The following is a 25447-nucleotide window of genomic DNA, read 5'->3' as shown; positions in this document are numbered from 1 at the left end:
TAAATATGACTGTACCGTCAACTTTAAAAAAGTGTTTCCTGTTGATCCAGTATAACTCTTTGAATCCTTTGTAGAAAGTAGTGTTGCTTTGTAAACAGTCAAATAAGAGGAAAAAATTTATTTGTTAACTAATAACAATAACAGGGTTTAAAAGTTCAAGATAACTTAAAAAAGTTGTTTAGAACTTTATTGTTTTGTACAAACTTAGTCAACAATAAAATATAGTATGTAAAGTTTTTCAAAAGTTTCAATTTCACTAAAAATCTCTAAGTCAAAGAAACAAGCATCAACTTTATCAGCAGTAAATTTAAAAAAATTAAAACGATATGTTTAAAATAGCTAACAAGCTTCCTTGATTTAAAACTTTACTTTTTTTTTACAAAGCTGATGATTCTTTTTTAAACCTGTTAATAAGGAAAAAGGCAGTTTACTTTAATGGATGATTTACAGTTTTACTTACATTTATTAATAAAAGTACTCTATTACTTTAAACTTAACAAGTTTGTTATCGAAACTAGGAAAAATTTAAGAAAAAAAAGTCATCACAGGTTGTATTATAAGTAAAATTGAATGTTTTTTACATAGAATTTTGAAATAACTTAGTATTTATAAAAATAACATTTAAGCAAATTTAATTGTAGATTTTAGCATGTAGAATTGTAGATTAATAAAAAAATTCTTTGTTAACATTATGTTGTTAATATTATCTATAATTTTTCATCAAATTTAATACAAACAGTATCTTCACAAAAATACTGGAAATTCAAGCATTAAGGTAAAAAAAAAATTATAAAACAACTTTAAGTACAAAAATCTAAAAATAATTTATTCCTGCTTAGCTCAAGGACAAAAAGTCTTTCTAGTTGCTAGGTTTGATAATTGCAATTTTTCGTGTTTTTATTTATTTATTCAGCTTAAAATATTTTGAAAATAGTTAAATTTCAAACTAAGTAAAAGCTATATACTTACAAAAACATAGCAATAATATATATGTATTTAAAAAAACGTATGGTACATATACTTGTTTACTGTTGTTATGTTAAGTTATATATATACATTAAAAAATAAGTTACTTAACGAACAGTATATTTATATACTTACGTGGTTTTTACAAATAATTCTCAATTAAATACACTAATATTATAATACTGACTAATTTAAAGCTAGCAACAATTTTCACAATAATAGTTTTTGTAAAATTTACGTTTATATTTTGTAATTATAGTTGTTTTAAAAATAAGGTTATTAACACTAACATCATCACATATCTAGTTTCGGATAAGGTAAGTGAAAAACTATAAGTTTTAAAACTCAGCTTTGAAATTTGCTTAATTTTGGCTGTTAAATAGCAGTCATTAAACAGCAAATTGTCTCAATTAGACTTAATTCTTGATTATTTGTACACACTTTAATTGATTTATAAAAGTAAGTAATTTATATTCTTTAATAGAATTATTTTGGAAGTTTTGTTTAAAACATTATTTGTCAAAATTACAGTTACTAGTATTACAATCTCTAAACTAATTATTATACAACTATTATTTCTTTAAACATTAAACTTGTTGTTTTTTATATACACACAATTAGTTATTAAATACCTGTTTAACTGATAATTCTATAAACAGGTTATTTTTAAGTTCGAAAATGTCTAAAGCCAATAAAAAAGCTCTAAAAATCTTGATAAAACAAAACAAAACAGAAAAAAACTGTCGGCAACAAATTGACCATCTAAACACAGATGATTCTTCAACAAAGATTAGTACCGATGGAAAGCTTTCGAAACAATCACCTATGAATGAAACACCAAGTTGTTCTGAAGACGATCTTTGTACTGCAGTTGAAAATCTCAATGTAAACAATGTTCCCTGTTGCAGTTATATAACTAAAAAAGGAAAAACTATTGTAATAGACGACAGAAATTTGCAACGAGGAAGTACAGACAGCTTTCATGACAAGTACAGAACAACCACAGACTTTTTTGAGAATGAAAACACTGTTGTTTTTCATGGTGTGGAAAATGAACCTGGATTCAAAAGGGCAAAAAAAAGGTTTTAACCCGAAGTCCATTTTCGACAATATCTTACCGAAGACGGAACTCCAATAGAATATCACGAGCAAAACAAAGCCCAAAATATCCATTTAAAAAAAATAAAGTAAGAGTTTTGGAAGCTTATGATTGGTACGTTTACGAGAATTATTACGTCATAGTGACCGAATACGAAGAAGAATTTAAATCAGATTTGTTTTCATGCACTACTAAGCAAGTCAATGAACATTTCTCTGAGGAAGTTTGCAAAACCATTTTCAAGCTGGTTTTTGAATTAATAACCGCATTAAACGATAATGGTGTGTACCATCTGGATATCAAGCCGAGCAATATCCTTTATGATCCAAATAATCAGGAGCTAAAGTTGTTAGACTTTGGCCACTCAATCCATAATGCTGCAGAAAAGAATCCGAGGATAGACTTCTTTTGCGGCACGGAAGGTCTTCAGACTCCCCAGCAAGTTGAGAGATCGGATTACTTCGGAAGAGACGTAGACTTGTGGGGTTGCGCTCAAGTGTTGTACTTTTGTTCGCAGGGATGGTACGCTTTTGAAGATGATGAAGTTTTGAACAAGCGATTGGAATTTAAGGTTGAAGTGAGTGATGAGGAAGAATGAAAATCAAAAAAGCAATGAACAGAAATAGAACCTGGTTATAAAAACAAATAATTTTGATGCATTATAGTTTTACTCGTCTTAAGTATTTGTTATTGTGTCATTTTAGTATGTAATATACACAAGATTATAAATTGCTAAATTATGATATATGAAAATATGATATAAAATTCTAAACTATTGCATTGTCATGTTGTGACAAAATAAAACTAGTTTGATTTAAATTATTACGTAACTTTATAGAATGTATTCTTTAACGTAACTTGTAAAAATACTTTCTTAAATAATTTTTAAAATTTTCCATTATCGAAAACCCAACTTTTGTTGTAATAAAAGTTAAAATATGTTTTATCACTTGAATTTAGACTATTTAATAGTTTTATTAATTGCTTATTAAAAACTTTATAGAAAGTTATATTTTGTTTTATAAAAAAGATAATTTGTTGTCAATGTGTAAACAATCTTAGCTATATTTTTACATCTGTTGACTCTAAGGTATTAGCAAAATATAACTTAACTGATTATCTAACATCTTATTATTACGTAACATGTTGCTGCAGTTCTTTTGTAAACAAAAAATGATGTTGTTTTAGTGCAACTACTAATGTAAACACAATCTGGTTTTGATCTCTAATATTTTTGACTTTGAACAAGGTTCTCAATCAGTAATTAGAGTGAAATTTAAATTATGGAGATTGATCAAAAATAGCAAAAAAAAAAAAAAAAAAGCACCATACCAGTTTTAAAATCAGTTGGTTTACATTTGTTTAAGTAAAACAGTAGACAAACGTTGAGGCGTTCTTTAAAAGAATGCAAATTAAATAGTTTAATCATTTCAATGTTTAATCTGCATAATAATTTTTTGCAACCTCATCATAAGTATTACACTTTAAAAAATTCACGTTTTAATAAAAATAAAACTCATTTCTAGTTTTAATTTTTTTTTTAATCTATCTATGTAAACGAAAACTTCAAATTGTACATGAATATTTCCAAATAAGAGTGTGTCATATTAAACAACTTAAAAACACAATTTTATTGTTTTTAGCTCAACTTTTCAATTCCTTACCAAGCCCGAGAAATAAATTTAAAAACAACAGTCGAGATTCATGCATTAAAAATTTTTGAAGTGAAATCTTCTAAATGCCTTTTATGTTTATATTACATTTAGTTTTCTCACTGAAAAGAAAATGCCTTGAATAGCAAATCAATGAAGAGATTTTTGGTTTCAAGTTTGCAAAAAGTTTTAAATTCTTTAGAACTTTTTGTAAAAATATTTACTAAAAAAAAGCATAGAGTTTGTTTGGCGAGGATTTTTCTCTTAATTCTGTTTCATGTTTATTTTGCGTAACTGCATGGGATTATGAAAGTTTTTGCAAAGTATGCAAGATATACAAAAGAAAATTTATTTTTATTTGATTACGATCATTTTTTACTAGATTTTAAAAGTAGAGAATTTAAAACTGGATTAGATTTTTGGTAAAACCTCTGAAATATGATTTTCAAATTTTGTTTAGAAAAGTCTGCCAGAATGAACTTCCAATCAGAATGCTTGTCAGTTTTTTCTACAAAGAAGGATATCAATGACGAAATTGGTAATAATCTCTGACATATTTTTGCAAATGTTTACAATTTAAAAATAATAGATCTGTTTACTATCTTTGCAGAGGTTGAAAAACTAAAAAATTAATTTTAAATAAAACTAGTTTATGAGTCAAAACTTTTTAATAAAAAAAAATGTTAATGGTATAAAATTTATAATAAAATATCAATGCCTATATTTTGATAAGTCATGATCAATGACTAATATTTGTCGTTATTATTAAATCCATCTATTTTTTTCCTAAAACTAAATGAAATTAATTTAAATTAATAAATTTAACTACAATTTACCACCAATATCCTTCGTAAAAACTATCAAAAGAACGTTTAACTTTGTAAAAGCATTTTTAAACAATTCATTATCTACGGTGACTTTAAATACTTATTGTTTATTAAAAGAACTGTAAAAAATGAATTCAGTTTACTGCTTATCGTTTTCTGGATGTCGAAAAAATTAAACAAAGCTAACTTTTTAACACTTGAGTTCAACGCTTTTAAATAAAAAGGTTGAAGTAAATAATGTAAATATGAACTATTTACTATTAGTGTTAAAAATTTCTAACAACTTTATTCCAGTACTTTTTTTTACGTTTTTAACTAAAAGAAAGCCTTTTTAGGCGCTGCGAGCGACTAAACCGTTTTTTTTTTTTGTATGTCTCTTTTAATTTCGTCAAATAGACTTGATAAGTTTTACTATGGCGGTAAATAAATGGATAAGCACGTTATATTAGTGTAAAAAATATTAAGATATTTTAATCATTTAGCGGATCTTCTACAAACTTATCAAACAATAAACAACATGATTTTATTTTTTTATGACCTCCATTTACAATAGCGAAAAGTGAACATTTTTTTCTATAATTTAAAAAGTAAAAACGTTAAATTAATATTTATAAAAAATTTATAATTTTATTATACAATGTCATTCTACATATCATCGAAATTTTTAAACAAATGTACGTTTATTACAAATCCTAACAAAAAAAAAAAGAAGGTAAGTAATAAAAAAACCGTTAGTAACGTAGTAAAAAATTTAAATTCTCTTAAATTGTCACTAAATTAGCATTTTTATCTACTAGAAGTAGAAAAAAAAGCTTTTTTTTTAAGAAAAAAGGTACATATTACCTAAAAATAAAAACTTTAAAACTATTTCTTTAGGTTTATTGCTACTTTTTTAACTGCTTAGAAATACTTTTCTACACTTAAATAAATATAAAGTTTACATTTTTAAAACTATAGCTGCCCATATTGTTATAAATACACCGCAACTAATTTACTTAATCTTGAAATTTTTAATCAGAGCAAATAAACGTTTATGTGCTTTATATCATTGTTGTTGTCAGAAGTTATGAAAATTTTTGAAATAACCTTAGCAGTTGCTAAAAACAAAAGGGCCAAAATGTCACAAACGGTGTAGTTGAACAACCATAATGCCAAGTTATGGATGCTACGACCCACTTTTAAAGTTTTATAGGTATAACAGGGCAGGAAAAGTTGTGTGTAGGTTCTGTTAATCTTTTTGACCATTCACCATTCAGTATGTCATAATAAAAAAGTATTTCATTACAAATAACTACAAGCTTGCTTCCAACAACAACACAATCTAAATGATAACCAGATGAATGGAATTTGAATGACTCAGGAATTTGCTTCAGCAGAACAAACTTTTCACAAGTTGAATCATAAACTTCCGCTCTTTTGAAAGGAGAAATTTCAATCACAAACAGCTTGCTGCTGGTAGCCACTGACCTGTGAAAACGTCTGCTTTCTACCATACTTGGCATTCTTAACCATGAATCGGTAGTACTATCGTACGCTACAGCTGTATTTAATATGTTGTCATCATTAGACTCACCACCACACACGACAATTTTTCCTTGAAACACTGAACTAGTAGCACTACACCTCGCCTCATGCATGCTAGCGACTTTTTTCCACGAGCAATTAAAAGTGCAAAATTTGTAGCAAGAAGCAAACATTTCTTGCGTCATACTAAAAGAGCTGCCACCTAGGATGTATATGCTGTCATTAAAAGAAATAATACAATCACAATATCGCATACTCAGACATTCGGGCAAAAGATCTACATCTTGCCAAGTTTTGTGAGCGGTAGAGTACTTTTGAATGATCATATCATCAATGGTTTATGCTTCGTTTTTTATGCAAAAAGTTTCCGAGCTTCCTCTCCATTCATCTCGTGGTGGCAACATGTTTGCACCAGAAACAAAAGAAGACCTTTTACAGACAAAATTTAAAGTATAAGGTGTTTTGGTATTCTTGCAACCATAAACGTTTGTCTTGAAATTGTATTCCTCGCTGTTTTTGATGGCAGTCCTGTAATTTTTTGAATTTAAATCGTTCTTGTCCTGTGAAATTTCACTAATCATCCTACAACACTCATCACGAACGACAAAGCAATCTTCTTTACCAAACATGTAAGTTAAAGTCGGAACTGACTCAAGTGCACGACAAATGTTAGACAAAAAGTAACCCGCATACTTGCTACGTTCTTTATGACGTAACCAGTTGTACGCTGCGTTGAATATCTGCACATCTGAATCCACAAACAACTCAGCGCTTGAAATTAGTTTCACAACAGAAACATAACCCAACTCTTTAAAACTTTCTGACTTGGAAACCGTTAGAAAGCAACGGCCAATTAAACGAACCGAAGTTTTATTCAAAGCTGAAAGCTTGAAAAGATTTGATGAAACATATGCAGCTACACAGTTCTTCAAATTTAGTTCGGTTGTCATGAAATTGCTTGTTTTACTTTCTTTAATTCCGTCAAATAGAACACTGCTCCTTTTCATGTATTTTATTACATTGTATTTGTCCATAAACAGGTTTTCTGTAAGTTCACAATTTTAGAACGCGCTCTTATAAATCATAGTTTTAGGATTTAAAAAGCAGTATGACGTAATAATTGAGTATTATGCATAACAAAAATTCGGTACAAAAATTAATCTTAAAATTTTTTTTTTTGTTTTTTTGTATAACTTTTGCATCTCTGTTTACCAAAGTGCATTTTATTTTAAATTGAACTAGCTGATGGTTAAAGCATTTAGCTTTATGAAACATATCTTCTAGTATATTTGAAATCGTTATTTTCTAATAAATTGTTTGAAAGCCGTTCAAGTAGGCTCTGTAGAAGGTGTTCAAGTTTGTTGAGTCACCTTATTTTATATGCATATATATATATATATAAAAGTTGAATTAACTGAATAAATTGAATCTTTCATGCGTAGCTCACCTATGTGCTGTTTACATCTTAGAATAAACCTTTTTATTTATATATATGTATATGAATATGTATATAATTTATTGGAAAACACGATTTTAAAAATACTGGCACACATGTTCATATAGCTAAACGCTTTAATCGTTTAGCCATAATCGTCAGTTGTATTTAAAATAAAAAGCACTTTATTAACATAGATGCAAAAGTTATACAAAAAAAACAGTATGACGTAATATTGTGCATTGTAAAAGTTCAGTACAAAAATCGAACTTTTATCTTGATATTAAAACAACTAAAATTCACAAAGCTAACAGTTAAGTTACTTTAAAATACTTCAAAATTTGTTGTATTTTAAGAAGAGCTTTTTCATATGTCTAAAAGACGATATGAATTCACTCCTCTTATTTAAACAACCTTCCATTTTTAACGCACACATAAAGGCTGTTGATTCTTTTAAGCACAACCTACAAACAGGGTTATTACCATCTGCTATTGGCTGCGCTCTTTTTTCACCTCCCAAATTAATTTGAAATCAATTTTTTTACGCTTTAGGCTGCAAACATACTTTGAAAGCTCAGTCTCATTTTTGTATACACCACCTTTAAAAGATTTTTTATGGTTAGCATACCAAAATCTGAACTGAGTGGAGCATAAGCCAATATAGAACTTCTTTTCAAGGTCAGAGTTAAGGGTTGCTTTGTAAATATTGTTCTCTGAACGGCAATTGCCCCCTTTCAAATCATATTTACAGCCACGAGCGAAATAACATAGATTTTTGATTAAATTACTTTTGTTTAAAATCCTTTGATTGCGTGACTTAATTAATCTATCCAAATTCGCCATACATGAATAACTTATTCGCGTATTATGTTTGTTAAAGATCTTTTATAATGGGTTATTTTTGTTGAAATTGTATTTATATTAACATTTCATTTTCTTATTTTAAAGCGGATGTTGTAAACTGTTTTACGCAGATTTCGTGACGTGTTCCCAGTATTGAAAAAACAAAAACTTTTTTTATTGTTAGGAGTTACATTTGTTTCATTTATAAATTAGTTAATGTTAGGAGTTACATTTATAAAACGGAATTTTACTTGCATTTACTTGCAGTAGCAGTATCATTGATGTTTGGTAAAGCTCAAAATGTTGTATTATAAGATGTTTAAGTTTAAGTCTAAAATACTTCGTTTTTGTTAGTTTGAGATACTTTTTGTTACTTGTGTTCAATTGTAGTTTTAGTTAGTGTGTCGTGTGATTATTTTATATTTGTAAATAAACTTTTGTTGACTTTTAAGTATCTTAAATTTATTTATCTTATCTTACCATATCTATCCCCATTTAATTACCCTTAGCAATTTAGATTTGATAATTAGACACCACATCGGGTACTCTTTGGGATAAAATGTTTTTTTACTAGGTTTATAAATTCTCACCCAATATTTGTTTTAACTGAAGTACAGAACGGGGATTATACCAAATTATAATTCGCTTTCTTTTGATTTTACTGGTCATTTTGTTTTTTTTGCTCCGTTGTTTCAAAATTAAGTTTATCATCGAACCGCATTTTTTCATTATTAATTCGTAATCTTGTTTTGTCTTTAAAAAGTTTTCTTATATGCTTGATCTTTTATTTAAACGTTGACTTATAATTTTCGGTATTTGCTTTATAAAATTTTTTGGGTGGCTATAACATTTACTTATATACATAATTTTTGCGTTTTGCTTTTTATAAGGTATTTATAGTTGTTAGTAAAATGATAGTGATCAGTTTTCACCGAATTTCCCCTAATTAAAATAGCTATTTTTTTTAAATAGTTTTAAAAGCAGGGCTAAAAAGTAAAATAAAGCTTGCAATAGCAAAAAATAATAACCATAAGATTTTAATCCACATGAAAATAAGTTATAAATGAATTCATTAGATTCTTTTGTTAGTTTTGAAAAATTTTATGGTATAATTATTTATTAGAATGTTATTTAATGTGTTACAGCAAATGTTTTTATTAGCTACTTATGTTTATTTTTTTAGTATAAATCATAATGTTATATGTACCTCTATTTTTAAGGCGTTTTGAATTAAAAATTTACTTTTTTAGTATGTATAAAATCTAAATAGATTAAATACAAGTCTTTAATAGTGATAATAATCTTACAAATGTAGTGTAAAAATAATTGCAAAAAGAAAGTATCAAAATTAAATAATAAAAAATAACGATTTCCAAATATAAAAACATTGATAACATAACATACGTTATGTAAAATAAGGTGGATTTATTATATTGTGTAAAGCAGATTGCAAATTAGTTAATTAGAGTAGCAGGAAACATGATAACTTAATTTCTTATAAATAAATATAAATAATATTCTGTATAATATAATTTTGTCAAGCAAGCCAAGTTTTAAAGTTTACTATAGTTTAATGAATAATAATAAGTAAGAATATTTATTTATAATTAATAAAAAAAAACATCTATTACTAGGGGTAGGGAGTACACCACATTTTTTTGGTCATGTTGTAAAATTTATATTTTTCTTTTTGATTTAGATGTGTTTTAGCATCATTAAGAAGAATTTGATATTAAAAAAAAAATTGCCAAAAAAAAAAATTCCGAACCCAAAAATTGATTTTGACCCCAAAAATCACTTATTTTCATTATTTTTGACTTAAATAGTAATAAAGTCACTTATACATGTCCTATACTTATAGTTTTTATCTTAAATTAAAGTTTACAGTTATAGGCAAATATTTAAAGACATTTCAACTGTTTTTGTTACATTATGATGTCATAATCACACAAAATATGTAAATGTTTTCGATAAAATAGTACTTTTTAAAAATTTAATAAGCATAGCTCTATTTAAAATTTTTTATTCCAAAAGTAACAGTTACTTTAACATTTTAAACAAACTTCTTACTTACCTTTAAAGATTTAAATGATGTGGTACTGGTATGTATATTAGCGTGATGTTTGATGTCATAATTCATTTAGTCATAAGTGTTTAAAAAACTCTTAGATAATTATTCAATTAGTATAACAACAAAATAAATAACCAAACATTAAAAATTTATAATGTATTATAGGCAAGATAATTTTTTATGGCATCATTAAGTTAATGATTGCAAATAATGATTATATTATTATAAAGAAATAAAGAATATTGCAAAATAAACGAACAATGAACTGTATCATTTAGTTATAATACTTGACTTTACTGGAAAATGACTGATACTTAAAAAAATAATTTAAAAAAACTGTCACATGATGATAAAATCTTATGGAATATTTAAAAAAAAAGTTAGGTAGACATAATGCTGTTGAAGACACAAAAACTATCATTTAACTTTTTTTAAAAGACATCTGTTGTACTAAAAGTTCCATATGATTATGGTTTCTCAGTGAAAAAGTAATTGATCTTTTATTTGAAACATTCCATTCACCATCAATTTCATAGTCTAGTATAGATTCTGAATGCAAATTAAGCAATTCAGGTTTAGTTGGGCGTTTCAACTTTAAATTGCTTCCATCTTGAACTCTCATAAGGTGGTCCATCTTATAAGTTCCATCACCATTTCTACCTTCACATGTTGCAATGTACCATGTGTCTAACAACCCTTCTTTAATTAACGTGGCATAAAAATGCCCTACCTCAATGTCTGCATTTTTCTCCTTTTGCATATTGAAGGAAGAAGCCCCTACAACTAGTGCTGCATCAGCATTAGTTAGTAATGAACACAGAGACTGAGAGCACTCCTCATCTTCTGCAATAAGAGCACATAAATTTAGGAGTCTTTCTTCATGGGTATTACCATTTACTTTAAAAAGTTCTGGATTGCACAACACTTCAGACTTGTGTGACTCTCTAAAGTAAATTAACTCATTACGAACAATCACTTCATTTTGATCAGGATGAGAGTTTAAGATAGTATGCAACTCTTCAACGCTCACCACAGGCCCACCCCAGCTTTTACACAGTTTGAGACGCTTCTGCACATACTGATCCCTTTTCTTCCCCTTTTCAATTTTTTCTTTTATTTGCTTGAGCTTTAATTTTTTTTGTTCAGCTACCCACTTTAGCTCCATCTCATTCAAAAATTTTACAACTTTGTTAAACTTTTTTTCATTTTTAGTTTCAAAAGCATCAGAAATAAGTAGTGTACAATCATTTCTTATTCCTTTTGCTGTAAAGCGTTTGTTCCTAAATTTTGCCACTGCTGCACGCTTTCCAAATCCAGCAAGATGTCTTTCACATTCTAAGTTATTGGTCGGGAGTCCTGCCAGTTCTTCGTTAGTTAAAAAATGGAGCTCAGTCGCACGTGATGGATTTGACAAACGAAAGTTTCCAAATCCATATTCTCTGCCTGTTTGGCGATCAAAAACTTGGGCGGCATGGAGACACATCTTGTTAGGAATTTTTAAACACAGATCAGAAGTTGGCTTTAACACCTTATTGTGTGGATAATGTACCACATAGGCATCCAGAGTGTTCATTTTTCCACTGTTAAGATCTTTATACAGCTCAAGAAATACTTGTAGAAGGTTTTCTTGAGAGCTAACCTCAACAAAGTGTAAAAAAGAAAGTGTTACCTTGTGAGTAAAGTAAGAAAGTGCCTCAAGCTCGGTAACAATAAATTCTGAGTCAAGCAGTAGTTTGAGCAAGTAATCAAATTTTTTTGAGTAAACTATAAAACACTTCAAGATCTTGTAGATATCTAATACTTTTCAAACCATTTAAACAATAAACTAAAAATTAAATAAATTTCTATCTAGTGTGTAATAAAACTTTAAAAAATTTAATAACTATTAAACTTTTAAAATAATTAAATTAAAGCAGATAACATATAATTTAACTTTAACTTTTTATCTAAAACTCAAAATTAATATATTGATGATTTGTTGCACTAGCCAGTTTTACTGCACTGATAAAATAAAACTGATAAAAAGTTGCATCATTGATTTTAAACTTCATTTCTCATAACTGCAACAAGCTCTAAATATTCTCTTGAGTTCAACAATGAATGATGCAAGCATTAGTTCTTTACACTAATGTAAAAGCACAACAGCAGAATAAATTAGCTCTTTTTAATAAAATGTACCCTTACAGTCAAAATTTCCATATTTTGTGTGATTATGACGTCATAATGTTACAAAAACAGTTAAAATATCTTTAAATGTTTTCCTATAACTGTAAACTTTAATTTAAGATAAAAATTATAAGTATAGGACATGTATAAGTGATTTTATTACTATTTAAGTCAAAAATCATGAAAATAAGTGATTTTTGGGGTCAAAATCAATTTTTGGGTTCGGAATTTTTTTTTTTAATATCAAATTCTTCTTAACAATGCTAAAACACATCTAAATCAAAAAGAAAAAAAAGTCAAGCAAACATCACCCAAGTACTCCCTACCCCTAATATTACCGAGTTTATAAACTTTTTTAACCTTGGTTATACTTATTTTTACTTAAAATCTAAATGTTTATAGTCTGTTTATTGTCTTTTTATAACCTCATCTAAATAAATAAATAAATGTTTTTATTATACACAGAGTATATAAATATAAACATTGTTCCTAAAAAGTAAATTAAATGTTTAGAAAGAAATTCTTTATGAAATATTTAAAATATCCTAAATTCTAAATATAACAAATTTAAATAAAAATTATTAAATTAAATTAAATAGTTTTTTTTAAAAACCTTAAAATAAACAAACTTTTTAGTAAAAGAATACAAAAAAACTTTGGATCGTCTTAAACAGATGTTTGTAAAACTTAAAAAAAATATTTGAAAATGTAAGTTACGCAGGAAAATATAAGATCAGGTAGTAAGTAAACTTTTAGATAAAAACCTTATACAAACACTTCGAATATATTTTCCGTTTTTTAGTAAACATTTGAATAAAAATTGAAAATGTTTATTTTCTAATAAACAAAAGATGTTTTAGAAGTGTTTGTAAAAGACTGTAGAGTAGACAGTGACTTTTTGATTGCTCTAATCATCTTTATTTTTTTTTATAAACAAACAGGAAATATTTTGTTCAAAAAACTTATGTAAAATTAAATAAGTGTGTACTAGAAAAAAAAAGAGTAAATTTTGTTTGCTCCAAATAAAATAGATATAAAGATGGTAAGGGACAAAGTTTTTTAGCATTTTTCAAGTTAATCTAAGTTAAGATAACAAGCTTATGTTTCGGTATAACAATTCAAAAAAATGAAATATTATTTATACTTAGATTTCCTATTGGAAAAATCAAGTGTAAGTTGTCTTGTTTGTTTTAATTTTTTGGGATAAAAATAAATAAATAACAAAAAAAGTACGTAATATACTATGCTATAAAATATTTATTAAATTAACAACTAGGAATAAGGAGTAATGCAAAAATTTGTTTAAAATTGTTCAATTTATTACATATATAAGCAAAAATAGCCGAGTGGTTAATGCGCCACACCTGTATGCTACCATTTAACATGATTAATGGCTCGAATCTTGTTATTAGCATATTTTAATAATATTTTTTTCTTTTTATCCATCAAGATAAGCCCTTAAAATTTATGAAAATATAAAATACGTTATTAAAATACATTTTATAAAATTAACTTCAAGCTCATTTTTAATGTAATTCAAACTTATTTGAAATTTTAAAAACAACTTGAAAAAGACATAGATCTTTTCTTAAAGAAAAGTATATTACATGTATAACCAGGGGTTGGGAAATTTTACTTAAACAGCTGAAAATGTTTATTTTATTTTCAAATTTTTTCTCATTTATTCAGATAAGAGGGTAAAAATATGAAAGTTCAATGGGTTCTTTATAGAAGGACTTAATAAAAAACAATCTTTATAGATTATTTTGTTTTAAATAAAAAGTTATAATTTATCAGCGTTTATATGCTTAAAATATTATAAATAGTGTTATTTTAACATTTATCAATTAAATAATTTTGGTTTATCAATTAAAATATTAAAGGCATAGGGGGGTGTGGGAAGGGAAAAATTTTTTTTTGAAACTTTTTTATATCATTTTTTACATAATTAGATAAGCTCCTTCTTATTTTTTACTGCTTCTTAAAACTCAAAGCAACGTTTTAGATATAAGCGATCAAAGTAAGAGCATTCAGTAAGTTACTTATGGGAGGCCCAAACTAAAAGAGCAAAAATAGACTATTTTACTAAAATTCTACCTACTCCTTCAATTTTTAAGCAATTGTTTTAATAGTTTTTCAGAGTAGTCTTAATTAAATTTTAAACAACTTTTTCTGAAAAGATTTTAAACTTTCTGTCAAAAAAAATTATTTCATAAAAAATAAACAAAACAATTTTTATTATTAATTTTATTCATAATTTTTTATGTTTATTTAATTAAATCTGCTTCCTACAAACTGTTTATAATATTGAACAATACATTTTCATGAAAATTTGAACTATATTGCTTTAAAAATAAAGGAGAAGAAATACTTTTAGTAAGTTTTTTAAAGTTTGAGATTATAGGTGTTGAAAAATTTAGAAAATTTAATTTTTTGTAAAAAAGACTGTTGGACTCCCCTATGTCCTTAAACATTGTAAGTTGATAAAACTGTAAGTAAAGTAAGTAAAACTCTATAAAAAATGAGACTATTAAAATTTACAACATTAAATATTTTTCTAAAAAAAAATATCAAAAAAAATAAAAAATATTTTATACACACATTTATCTAACAATATACACACATAAAATATATGTTGAAGTCTACGTTATAAGTTGAAGTTTCTATGACAAATATATTTAATTTTAAAATTTATAAAAAAATTATAAAGGAATTTTAATTGTTTTATGATTTAAAAAAGAAAACAAAAAAAAAATAATATTTGAAGTTTTTCAAAAAAAAGAATGTTTAAGAATTTAGACTCTACAATAGAATAAAAGGTTAATAGGTCCACTTTTTTATCTAATGATTTAATAATGTGACCTCATATTTTCAGGAAGTGATTCATACATTAGAAGAAAATATCCTATTTTAACTGTTTGAAAAATATTTAGAAGCTTATGACCAAACTATCTATTACTAACCAATTTATTTTATTTTTTTAAGGCCATAGAGAGTCTGATTTTTTTTACAAACTATAACATTGACTCTTCTTTGAAAGTTTAAAATATTCACTAAAAGATAATATTTATAAATAAGAACTATTATAATTAAGTTTTATAATTTATTTTCTCTGTTAAAGTTATATGAAACATAAAATTTTAGGATCCGGTCAGATCTCAATTTACAAAAAAATATCCGGATCCGGTTCCTGCTGGATCTTAATTTGAAAAAAAATCATCCGGTTTGGGCCGGATCTTAAATTAAAAAAAAAAGATCCGAATCACATCTTAGATCACTAGGTAACCCAGGTTGCTGATAGTTTTTATAATTTTGTTTTATATCTAAAACAATGTTAGAACAATCACTATTCTGTTTTACCACAGATCTGTTTATTTATAACGAAAAAATAAAGATGAAGGTAATAGCAAAATATTATATGTGTAAAATATATTTTTTTGCTAATATTTCAAATTTTCAAGTTCTTTTGAATTCACATTATACAATCAAAAATGTTGATCTATCTAATTGGAAGTTAACTTCTTGTAATTCTTATTGATTACTGAGATCATTACATAAAAAATTGGATCTATTAACCTTATATTCTATTGTAGAGTCTAAATTCTTAAACATACTTTTTTTGAAAAAATACCAACTTTCCTTTTCATTTTTAAATCATATAACAATTTAAATTACTTCATAAAGTTATCGATAATTTTAAAAATTAAATACTTTTCTGATAGAAACTTCACCTTATATAAAGATTTCAACATTTATTTTATGTTTGTATAAAATATCTTTTATTTTTTTCTTTTTTTTTTTTGAAAAATGTTTAATGTTGTAAATTTTAGTAGTCTTATTTTTCATAAAGTTTTACTAACTTTACTTAGAATGTTATCAACTTACAATGTTTAAGAGCATAGGGGAGTCTAACAGTTTTTTTTACAAAAAATAAATTTCTAAATTTTGAAATTTTTCAACACCTATAATCTCAAACTTTAAAAAACTTACTAAAAGTATTTCTTCTCCTTTATTTTTAAAGCAATATAGTTCAAGTTTTCAGAAAATGTATTGTTCAATATTATAAACAGTTGGTAGGAAGCAGATCTAATTAAATAAACATAAAAAAATATGACTAAAATAATAATAAAAATTGTTTTGTTTATTTTTTTCAGATTTTTTTTTACAAAAATTTTAAATTCTGTTTAGAAAAAGTTGTTTAAAATTTAATTAAGACTACTCTGAAAAATTTTCAGAACAATTGCTCAAAAATTAAAGGAGTAGGTAGAATTTTAGTGAAATCGTCTATTTTTGCCCTTTTAGTTTAGGCCTTCTATAAGGAACCTATTGAATGCTCTTACTTTGATCGCTTATATCTAAAACGTGGCTTTGAGTTTTAGCAAGCAGTAAAAAGTAACAAGGAGCTTATCTAATTATGTAAAAATAAGACTAAGTTTCAAAAAGTAATTGTTTAATTGATAAATGTAAAATTAACACTATCTAAAATAGTTTAAGCATATAAACGCTGATAAATTATAACTTTTTATTTAAAACAAAAAAAATCTATAAAGATTGTTTTTTATTTAGAAGTTTTATAAAGAACCCATTGAACATTCATCTTTTTACCCTCTTATCTTAATAACTAAAGAAAAATTATAGAATTAAGTAAAAGTTTTCTGCTGTTTAAGTTAAATTTACCAACCCCTGGTGGTACATGTAATATACTTTTCTTTAAGAAAAGATCTATATTTTTTTTTCAAGTTGTTTTTAAAAATTTTCAAATAAATTTGAATTACAGTAAATATGAGTTTAGAGCTAATTTTATAAAATATATTTTAATAACCTATCTTATTATTTTATAAGTTTTAAGTGTTTAGCTTGATGGATGTTTATAAAAAAAATATATAATTAATAAAATATGCTGATGACAAGATTCTAACCACTGACCATGTTTTTGACTATCATAAGACGTTTCCGCCTTAACCGCTAGGCTATATTTAATACATTCATACTCAGTTTTTGCGCTTATATGTGTAAAAATTGAACAACTTTAAAAAAGTTTTTGCATTACTCCTTATTCCTAGTTGGTAATTTAATAAATATCTTATAATACAGTTTATTACTTACTTTTTTTGTTATTTATTTTGATCCCGAAAAATAAAAACAAACAAGACAACTTACATTTGATTTTTTCAATAGGATATCTAAGTATAAATAGTATTTCCTTTTATTTGAATTGTTATACCGAAACATAAGCTTAAAATTTTAAGTTAGACTTAAAAAGTTCTAAAAAACTTTGTTCCTTACAATCTTTATATGTACTTTATTTGGATCTAACAAAACTTACACCTTTTTTTTAGTAAACACTTATTTAATATCACATTAGATTTTTGAAATAATAAATTTATTTTCTGTTTCTTTTTATACAAAAATAAAATATGGTTAGAGCAATCAAAAAAGTCACTGTCTACAGTCTTTTACAAACACTTCGAAAACATCTTTTGTTTAGTAGAAAACAAACATTATCAGTTCTTATTCAAATATTTTTCAATGAACGAAAGATATTTTCAAAGTGTTTGTAAAAGCTTTCTATCTAAAAGTTTACTTATTACCAGATTTTTTTTAATCCTTATATTTTATTTTTATTTAAGTTTTACAAACAACTGTTTTTAACGATCCAACTTAATTTATGCATTAAAAACTTTTGGAAGTGAAATCCTCTAAATGCCTTTTATGTTTAAATTACATTTAGTTTTCTCACTGAAAAGAAAATGCCTTAAATAGCAAACCAATCAAAAGTTTTAAACTTCTTTTGAACTTGTTGTAAAAATATTAACTAAAAAGAAAGCATAGAGTTTGTTTGGCGAGGATTTTTCTCTTAATTCTGTTTCATGTTTATTTTGCGTAACTGCATGGGATTATGAAGGCTTTTGCAAATTATGCAAGATATATAAAAGAAAATTTATTTTTATTTGATTACGACCATTTTTTACCAGATTTTAAAAGTAGAGAATTTAAAATTGAATTAAGTTTTTGCTAAAACCTCTGAAATATGATTTTCAAATTTAGTTGTGAAAAGTCTGACAGAATGAACTTTCTATCAGAATGCTTGTCAGTTTTTTTCTACAAAGAAGGATATCAATGACGAAATTGGTAATAATCTCTGACATAATTTTGAAAATGTTTACACTTTAAAAAAAAAAAGATCTGTTTACTATCTTTACAAAGGTTAAAAAACTAAGAAATTAAATTTAAATAAAACTAGTTTATGAGTCAAAACTTTCTACTAAGAAAAAATAATAATTGTATCAAATTTTTAATAAAATATCAATGTCTATATTTTGATAAGTCATGATTGATGACTAATATTTTTCGTTATTATTTAATCCATTTATTTCTTTCCTAAAAATAAATGAAATTAATTTAAATTAATATATTTAACTACAGTTTAACACCAATATCCTTCTTCGTAAGTTACTGTCGTAAAAACTATTAAAAGAGCGTTTAACTTTGTAAAAGAATTTTTAAACAATTTCTTAGCTAAGGTGACTTTAAATACTTATTGATTATTAAAAGAACTGTAAAAAATGAATTCAGTTTACAGATTATCGTTTTCTAGATAACAAAAAATTAATTAAAGCTAACTTTAATGTAGTTTGAGTTAAACGCTTTTAAATAAAAAGGTTGAAGTAAATAATGTAAATATTAACTATTTTCCAGTGGCGTAGCGTGGTATTTTGGTCAGGGGATGCGCAATTTTTTTTTCAAAAAATCTCCTAAATTAAAACTTTTGGGCCGCAAATTTTTCGGGGTCAATTTTGTTGGAAATTAAAAAAAATCTATCTCCTACCCGATTTTTCAAGCAATCTTCTTCAAATTTTAAAAAATGTTCCTTACATTACAGAAAAAAAACTTACTTATGAATTTAGATAAATAAAATGAATAAAAATTTTATAAAAAAATAATATAAAAAGTCTTTTTTTTTTCAAAATAATTATTTTTACTACAAATTTATAAATTCACAAGTAATGTTTTTTGTTATTGTAAAAAGATTAAACTGTTAAAGTTTGAAGATGATTGCTTGAAAAATGTTTCCCTCCTATGGCCTTAAACTACAAATAAATAGTCAACTAAGTATATCAACTACCTCAAAACATTTTTCTCTGTGCAATTTCTAAATAGTGTTCAATATCTATTTTATGTTAACAAAAAAGTATTGTATTAAACTCAAAATAACTCATGTTTTTAGTTCGTTGCAGCTTTTAGTAAACTATCTTTATCTTTTATATAAAAATGTTAAATTTTCAGTATTAAAATTAAAAGTTTTTAATTTTTGTAGAAGAAATCTAAAGAGATAGAACTTCTTTATTTTTACTTATTTTGTAATATAAAACTGTAAAAACAAATCTTAACAAATGAAAAAATCTGAAATATAAAAGAAATTAAAAACAAAATTTTCATACCACTTGAACTGCAGTCTTAAGTAATATTAGTATCTGGTGTTGGTCTGCTATTTTTCAATTCAAGCTTTTGAACTTCAAATAATTTTCCTATCTGACATATTTTTAGACTTGCAACATTACATACAATATTACTTTGCATATTTTTTAAATAATAATCTAAAAATTAATGAAAACAAATGTTTACTTTTTCTTTAGTATTATAAAACATATTTTACAAAAAAAAAATTTGAATTTGAACAATTAACTTTGAAGATATCAGGATTGCCTTGCCACTCTTTGAGTCAAAATAACTGTCCTGAGTTAGTTTAAAAATTTCATGTGTCATCATAAGCATTTTAAATTTTTTTAATAAATTTTTTATTGTTTTTAAACTAATAGATACTAGGCTTTATAACAAACGTTTTAAAACCACTAAATCTACCCTGAGTTAAAAAAAAAAAAACAAATCTATCCTTTTGTCAGCCTGAGCTTAAAAATACTTAAAAGATTCTGAGTTATCCTGATTTTTACTGAGTCATACTAAAGTTTTCCAAAGTTTCATAAAGTCTTGAGTTATCCTGAGTGTGTGGAAAGATTTTACTACATTTTACTGATACAAAACAAAATGTTTAAAAGATATTTTTTTAAGGTCAACTTTTTCAATGCTTATAAAAATTCACAAAAAATATAACTTTTCACTTATCTTAAAATCAGTTATTCTAAGATCTTTAGGGAATAGCATATTTTAAACACTAAAAACAGTTGGTAGAACGAAAATTTTTTTAAAAACAATTTAAAATTTGATTTAAAACTAAATAAGTTTAAATTTAAAATTAATCAATTATGTCTTTTAGAATAAAAATTGATTGTAAAAATTCTGTGTTACAAGTTGCTATAAATTTATTCATGATGTGACTAAAGAAACTTTAAAATAACTTGCTACAAAAGTTGATTAATTTTTAAACTTTATGGCTGATAGAATAACAAAGTTTGATTTGTTTGATATCTTAATAAAAAACGAAACTACTTTTAATCAAAATTTTAAGTTTAGATAATTTAAACAATACTTTTTGTATAGTGAAATTAGAACTGTAATCACAGTATGAATTGTTTGTTTATTATTTGTTTTAATTTATTATTTTATTTTTTTCTGTTTTTTGTTATTTATCTTTTAAATTATGTTGTTAATATTTTTTATTCTTATTATCAATGTATTTTTATTTTTTTAGCAGTTGTTTATTGATTTTTTTACTATAATTTGTTTATTCTTAAATCTTTATTACTTTAAAACAGGTTTAGTTTTATGGTTTGTTAACAAAATGTTAGCATGCGTGCTTGTAAAAAAGACTGTCATAAGGTTATACTACTGCGGTGCACTAACTAGTTGCGTACTGTTTGAGTCTAAATTCTTATGAAGTTAAAGAAGTTATAAAGTTTTTCCTTATGGAGTTTTTCATCAACATCGGTGCGCATTTGCAATTACGCACCGAATCAGTATACTGGGTAATTTCCCTAACTTGTTACTAATTTGTAATCGAAATTTCGTTTTACTTTTCGAATACTAGAAAAACATAGTTGAAAAAAGACAAATTCAGCAGACTAAATAAACAATAAAGGATAAAGATATTGCATTTTTTTTTTACTTCTTTTTTTTTGGGTGATGCGCATGCGCCAGCGTCCCTCCCCACGCTACGCCCCTGCTATTTACTATTAGTGTTAGATAAATATAACTATTTTTCTCTAAAACCTTTATTCCAGTACCTTTTTTTACGTTTTTAAACTAATAGAAAGCCTATTTAGGCGCTGCGAGCAACTAAATTGTTTTTTTTTTTTTTTGTATGTCTCTTTTAATTTTGTAAGTAAACTTGATAAGTTTTACTTTGGCGGTAAATAAATGGATAAGCACGTTAAACTAGTGTAAAAAATATTAAGATATTTTAATCAATTAGTGGTTCTTCTACAAACTTATCAAACAATAAACAACAATATTTTTATTTTTTTATGACCTCCATTTACAATAGCGAAAAGTGAACATTTTTTTCTTAAATTAAAAAAGTGAGACGTTAAAATAATATTTAGAAAAAAATTATAATAAAATATAAAAAATGAAAATTCTTTTTAAATTGTCACTAAATTAGCATTTATATTTATTAGAAGTAGAAAAAATAACTTTTTTTAAGAAAAAAGGTACATATTACTTAAAAATAAAAACTTTAAAACTATTTCTTTAGGTTTATTGCTACTTTTTTAACTTCTAAGAAATACTTTTCTACACTTAAATAAATATAAAGTTTACATGTTTAAAACTATAGCTGCCCATATTCTTATGGATACACCGCAACTAATTTACTTAATCTTGAAATTTTTAATCAGAGCAAATAAACGTTTATGTGCTTTATATCATTATTGTTGTCAGAAGTTATGAAAATTTTTGAAGTAACCTCAGCAGTTGCTAAAAACAAAAGAGCCAAAATGTCACAAACGGTGTAGTTGAACAACCATAATGCCAAGTTATGGGTGCTACGACCCACTTAAAAAAGTTTTATAGGTATAACAGGGCAGGAAAAGTTGTGTGTAGGTTCTGTTAATCTTTTTGACCATTCACCATTCAGTATGTCATAATAAAAAAGTATTTCATTACAAATAACTACAAGCTTGCTTCCAATAACAACACAATCTGAAGGAATACTTAAACGGACTTTGAATGACTCAGGAATTTGCTTCAGCAGTACAAACTTTTCACAAGTTGAATCATAAACTTCCGCTCTTTTGAATTGAGAAATTTCAATTACAAACAGCTTGCTGCTGGTAGCCACTGATTTGTGATATAATCTGCTTTTTACCATACTTGGCATTCTTGACCATGAATCGGTAGTACTATCGTACGCTTCAACCGTTTTTAACATGTTGTCATCATTAGACTGACCACCACACACGACAATTTTTCCTTGAAACACAGAACTAGTAGCATTACACCTCGCCTCATGCATGCTAGCGACTTTTTTCCACGAACAATTAATAGTGCAAAATTTGTAGCAAGAGGCAAATTTTTCTTGCGTCATACTAAAAGAGCTGCCACCTAGGATGTATATGCTGTCATTAAAAGAAATAATACAATCACAATATCGCATACTCAGACATTCGGGCAAAAGATCTACATCTTGCCAAGTTTTGTGAGCGGTTGAATACTTTTGAATGATCATATCATCAATGGTGTATGCTTCGTTTTTTATGCAAAAAGTTTCCGAGCTTCCTCTCCATTCATCTCGTGGTGGCAACATGTTTGCACCAGAAACAAAAGAAGACCTTTTACAGACAAAATTTAAAGTATAAGGTGTTTTGGTATTCTTGCAACCATAAACGTTTGTCTCAAAATTGTATTCCTCGCTGTTTTTGATGGCAGTCCTGTGATTTTTTGAATTTAAATCGTTCTTGTCCTGTGAAATTTCACTAATCATCCTACAACACTCATCACGAACGACAAAGCAATCTTCTTTACCCAACATGTAAGTTAAAGTCGGAACTGACTCAAGTGCACGACAAATTTTAGTCAAAAGGTAACCCGCATACTTGCTACGTTCTTTATGACGTAACCAGTTGTACGCTGCGTTGAATATCTGCACATCTGAATCCACAAACAACTCAGCGCTTGAAATAAGTTTCACAACAGAAACATAACCCAACTCTTTAAAACTTTCTGACTCGGAAACCGTTAGAAAGCAACGGCCAATTAAACAAGCCGAAGTTTTATTTAAAGCTGAAAGCTTGAAAAGATTTGATAAAACATATGCAGCTACACAGTTCTTCAAATTTAGTTCGGTTGTCATGGAGTTGCTTGTTTTACTTTCTTTAAGTTCGTCCAATAGAACACTGCTCCTTTTCATGTATTTTATTACATTGTATTTGTCCATAAGCAGGTTTTCTGTAAGTTCACAATTTTAGAACGCGCTCTTATAAATGATAATTTTAAGATTTAAAAAGCACAATGACGTAATAATTGAGTATTATGCATAACAAAAATTCGGTACAAAAATTGATCTTCCAATTTTTTTTTTCTATTTTTGTATAACTTTTGCATCTCTGTTTACTTACCAAAGTGCTTTTTATTTTAAATAACTAGCTGATGATTAAAGCATTTAGCTTTATGAAACATATCTTCTAGTATATTTAAAATCGTTATTTTCTAATAAATTGTTTGAAAGCCGTTCAAGTAGGCTCTGTAGAAGGTGTTCAAGTTTGAATAGTCACCTTATTTTATATGCATATATATAAAAATAAGTTGAATTAACTGAATAAATTAAAACTTTCATGCGTAGCTCTTCTATGTGCTTTTTACATCTTAGAATAAACCTTTTTATTTATATATATGTATATAAATATATATATAATTTATTGGAAAACACGATTTTTAAAATACGGCACACATGTTCATATAGCTAAACGCTTTAATCGTTTAGCCATAATCGTCTGTTGTATTTGAAATAAAAAGCACTTTATTAACATAGATGCAAAAGTTATACAAAAAAAAAACAGTATGACGTAATATTGTGCATTATAAAAATTCAGTACAAAAATCAAGCTTTCATCTAAATATTAAAACAACTAAAATTCACAAAGCTAACAGTTAAGTAACTATAAAATACTTTAAAATTTGTTGTATCTTAAGAGGAGCTTTTTCATATGTCTAAAAGACGATATGAATTCACTCCTCTTATTTAAACAACCTTCCATTTTTAACGCACACATAAAGGCTGTTGATTCTTTTAAGCACAACCTACAAACAGGGTTATTACCATCTGCTATTGGCTGCGCTCTTTTTTCACCTCCCAAGTTAATTTAAAATCAATGTTTTTGCGCTTTAGGCTGCAAACATACTTTGAAAACTCAGTCTCATTTTTGTATACACCACCTTCAAAAGATTTTTTATGGTTAGCATACCGAAATCTGAACTGAGTGGAGCATAAGCCGATATAGAACTTCTTTTTAAGATCAGAGTTAACGGTTGCCTTGTAAATATTGTTCTTTGAACGGCAATTGCCCCCTTTCAAATCATATTTACAGCCACGAGCGCAATAACATAGATTTTTGATTAAATTACTTTTGTTTAATATCCTTTGATTGCGTGACTTAATTAATCTATTCAAATTCGTCATACATGAATAACTTAATCGCGTATTATGTTTTGTTAAAAATCTTTAATAATGGGTTATTTTTATTGAATTGCTTTTTTACTAGGTTTATAAATTCTCAGCCAATATTTGTTTTAACTGAAGTACAGAACGGGGATTATACCAAACTATAATTCGCTTTCTTTTATTTTTATTGGTCGATTTGTTTTTTTTGCTCCGTTGTTTCAAAATTAAGTTTATCATCAAACCGCATTTTTTCATTTTTAATTCGTAATCTTGCTTTGTCTTTAAAAAGTTTTCTTCGTCGTTTGATC

At 26.1% G+C, this 25447-nt stretch overlaps 1 protein-coding gene across 1 annotated transcript; it reads right to left on the bottom strand.

Moving 5' to 3' along the window:
* Window positions 1-22535: 22535 nt before the first annotated feature.
* LOC145836877 (kelch-like protein 26) lies at window positions 22536-23888 on the bottom strand. The gene has a single exon (XM_082944650.1). The coding sequence runs from the start codon at window positions 23886-23888 to the stop codon at window positions 22536-22538; it is 1353 nt and encodes a 450-aa protein (XP_082800776.1).
* Window positions 23889-25447: the final 1559 nt, after the last annotated feature.

The sequence above is a fragment of the Thalia democratica genome, chromosome 5, assembly GCF_965202585.1.
Source record: "Thalia democratica chromosome 5, ktThaDemo2.hap1.1, whole genome shotgun sequence".
NCBI classification, from domain to species: Eukaryota; Metazoa; Chordata; class Thaliacea; order Salpida; family Salpidae; genus Thalia; species Thalia democratica.
Note: the sequence above shows the minus strand (reverse complement) of the source record. Positions and strands in the feature narration are given on the sequence as shown.

Excerpts from the sequence above, each read along its gene's own strand:
- LOC145836877 (XM_082944650.1), bottom strand. The coding sequence starts at position 23,888 with ATGAAAAGGAGCAGTGTTCTATTGGACGAACTTAAAGAAAGTAAAACA.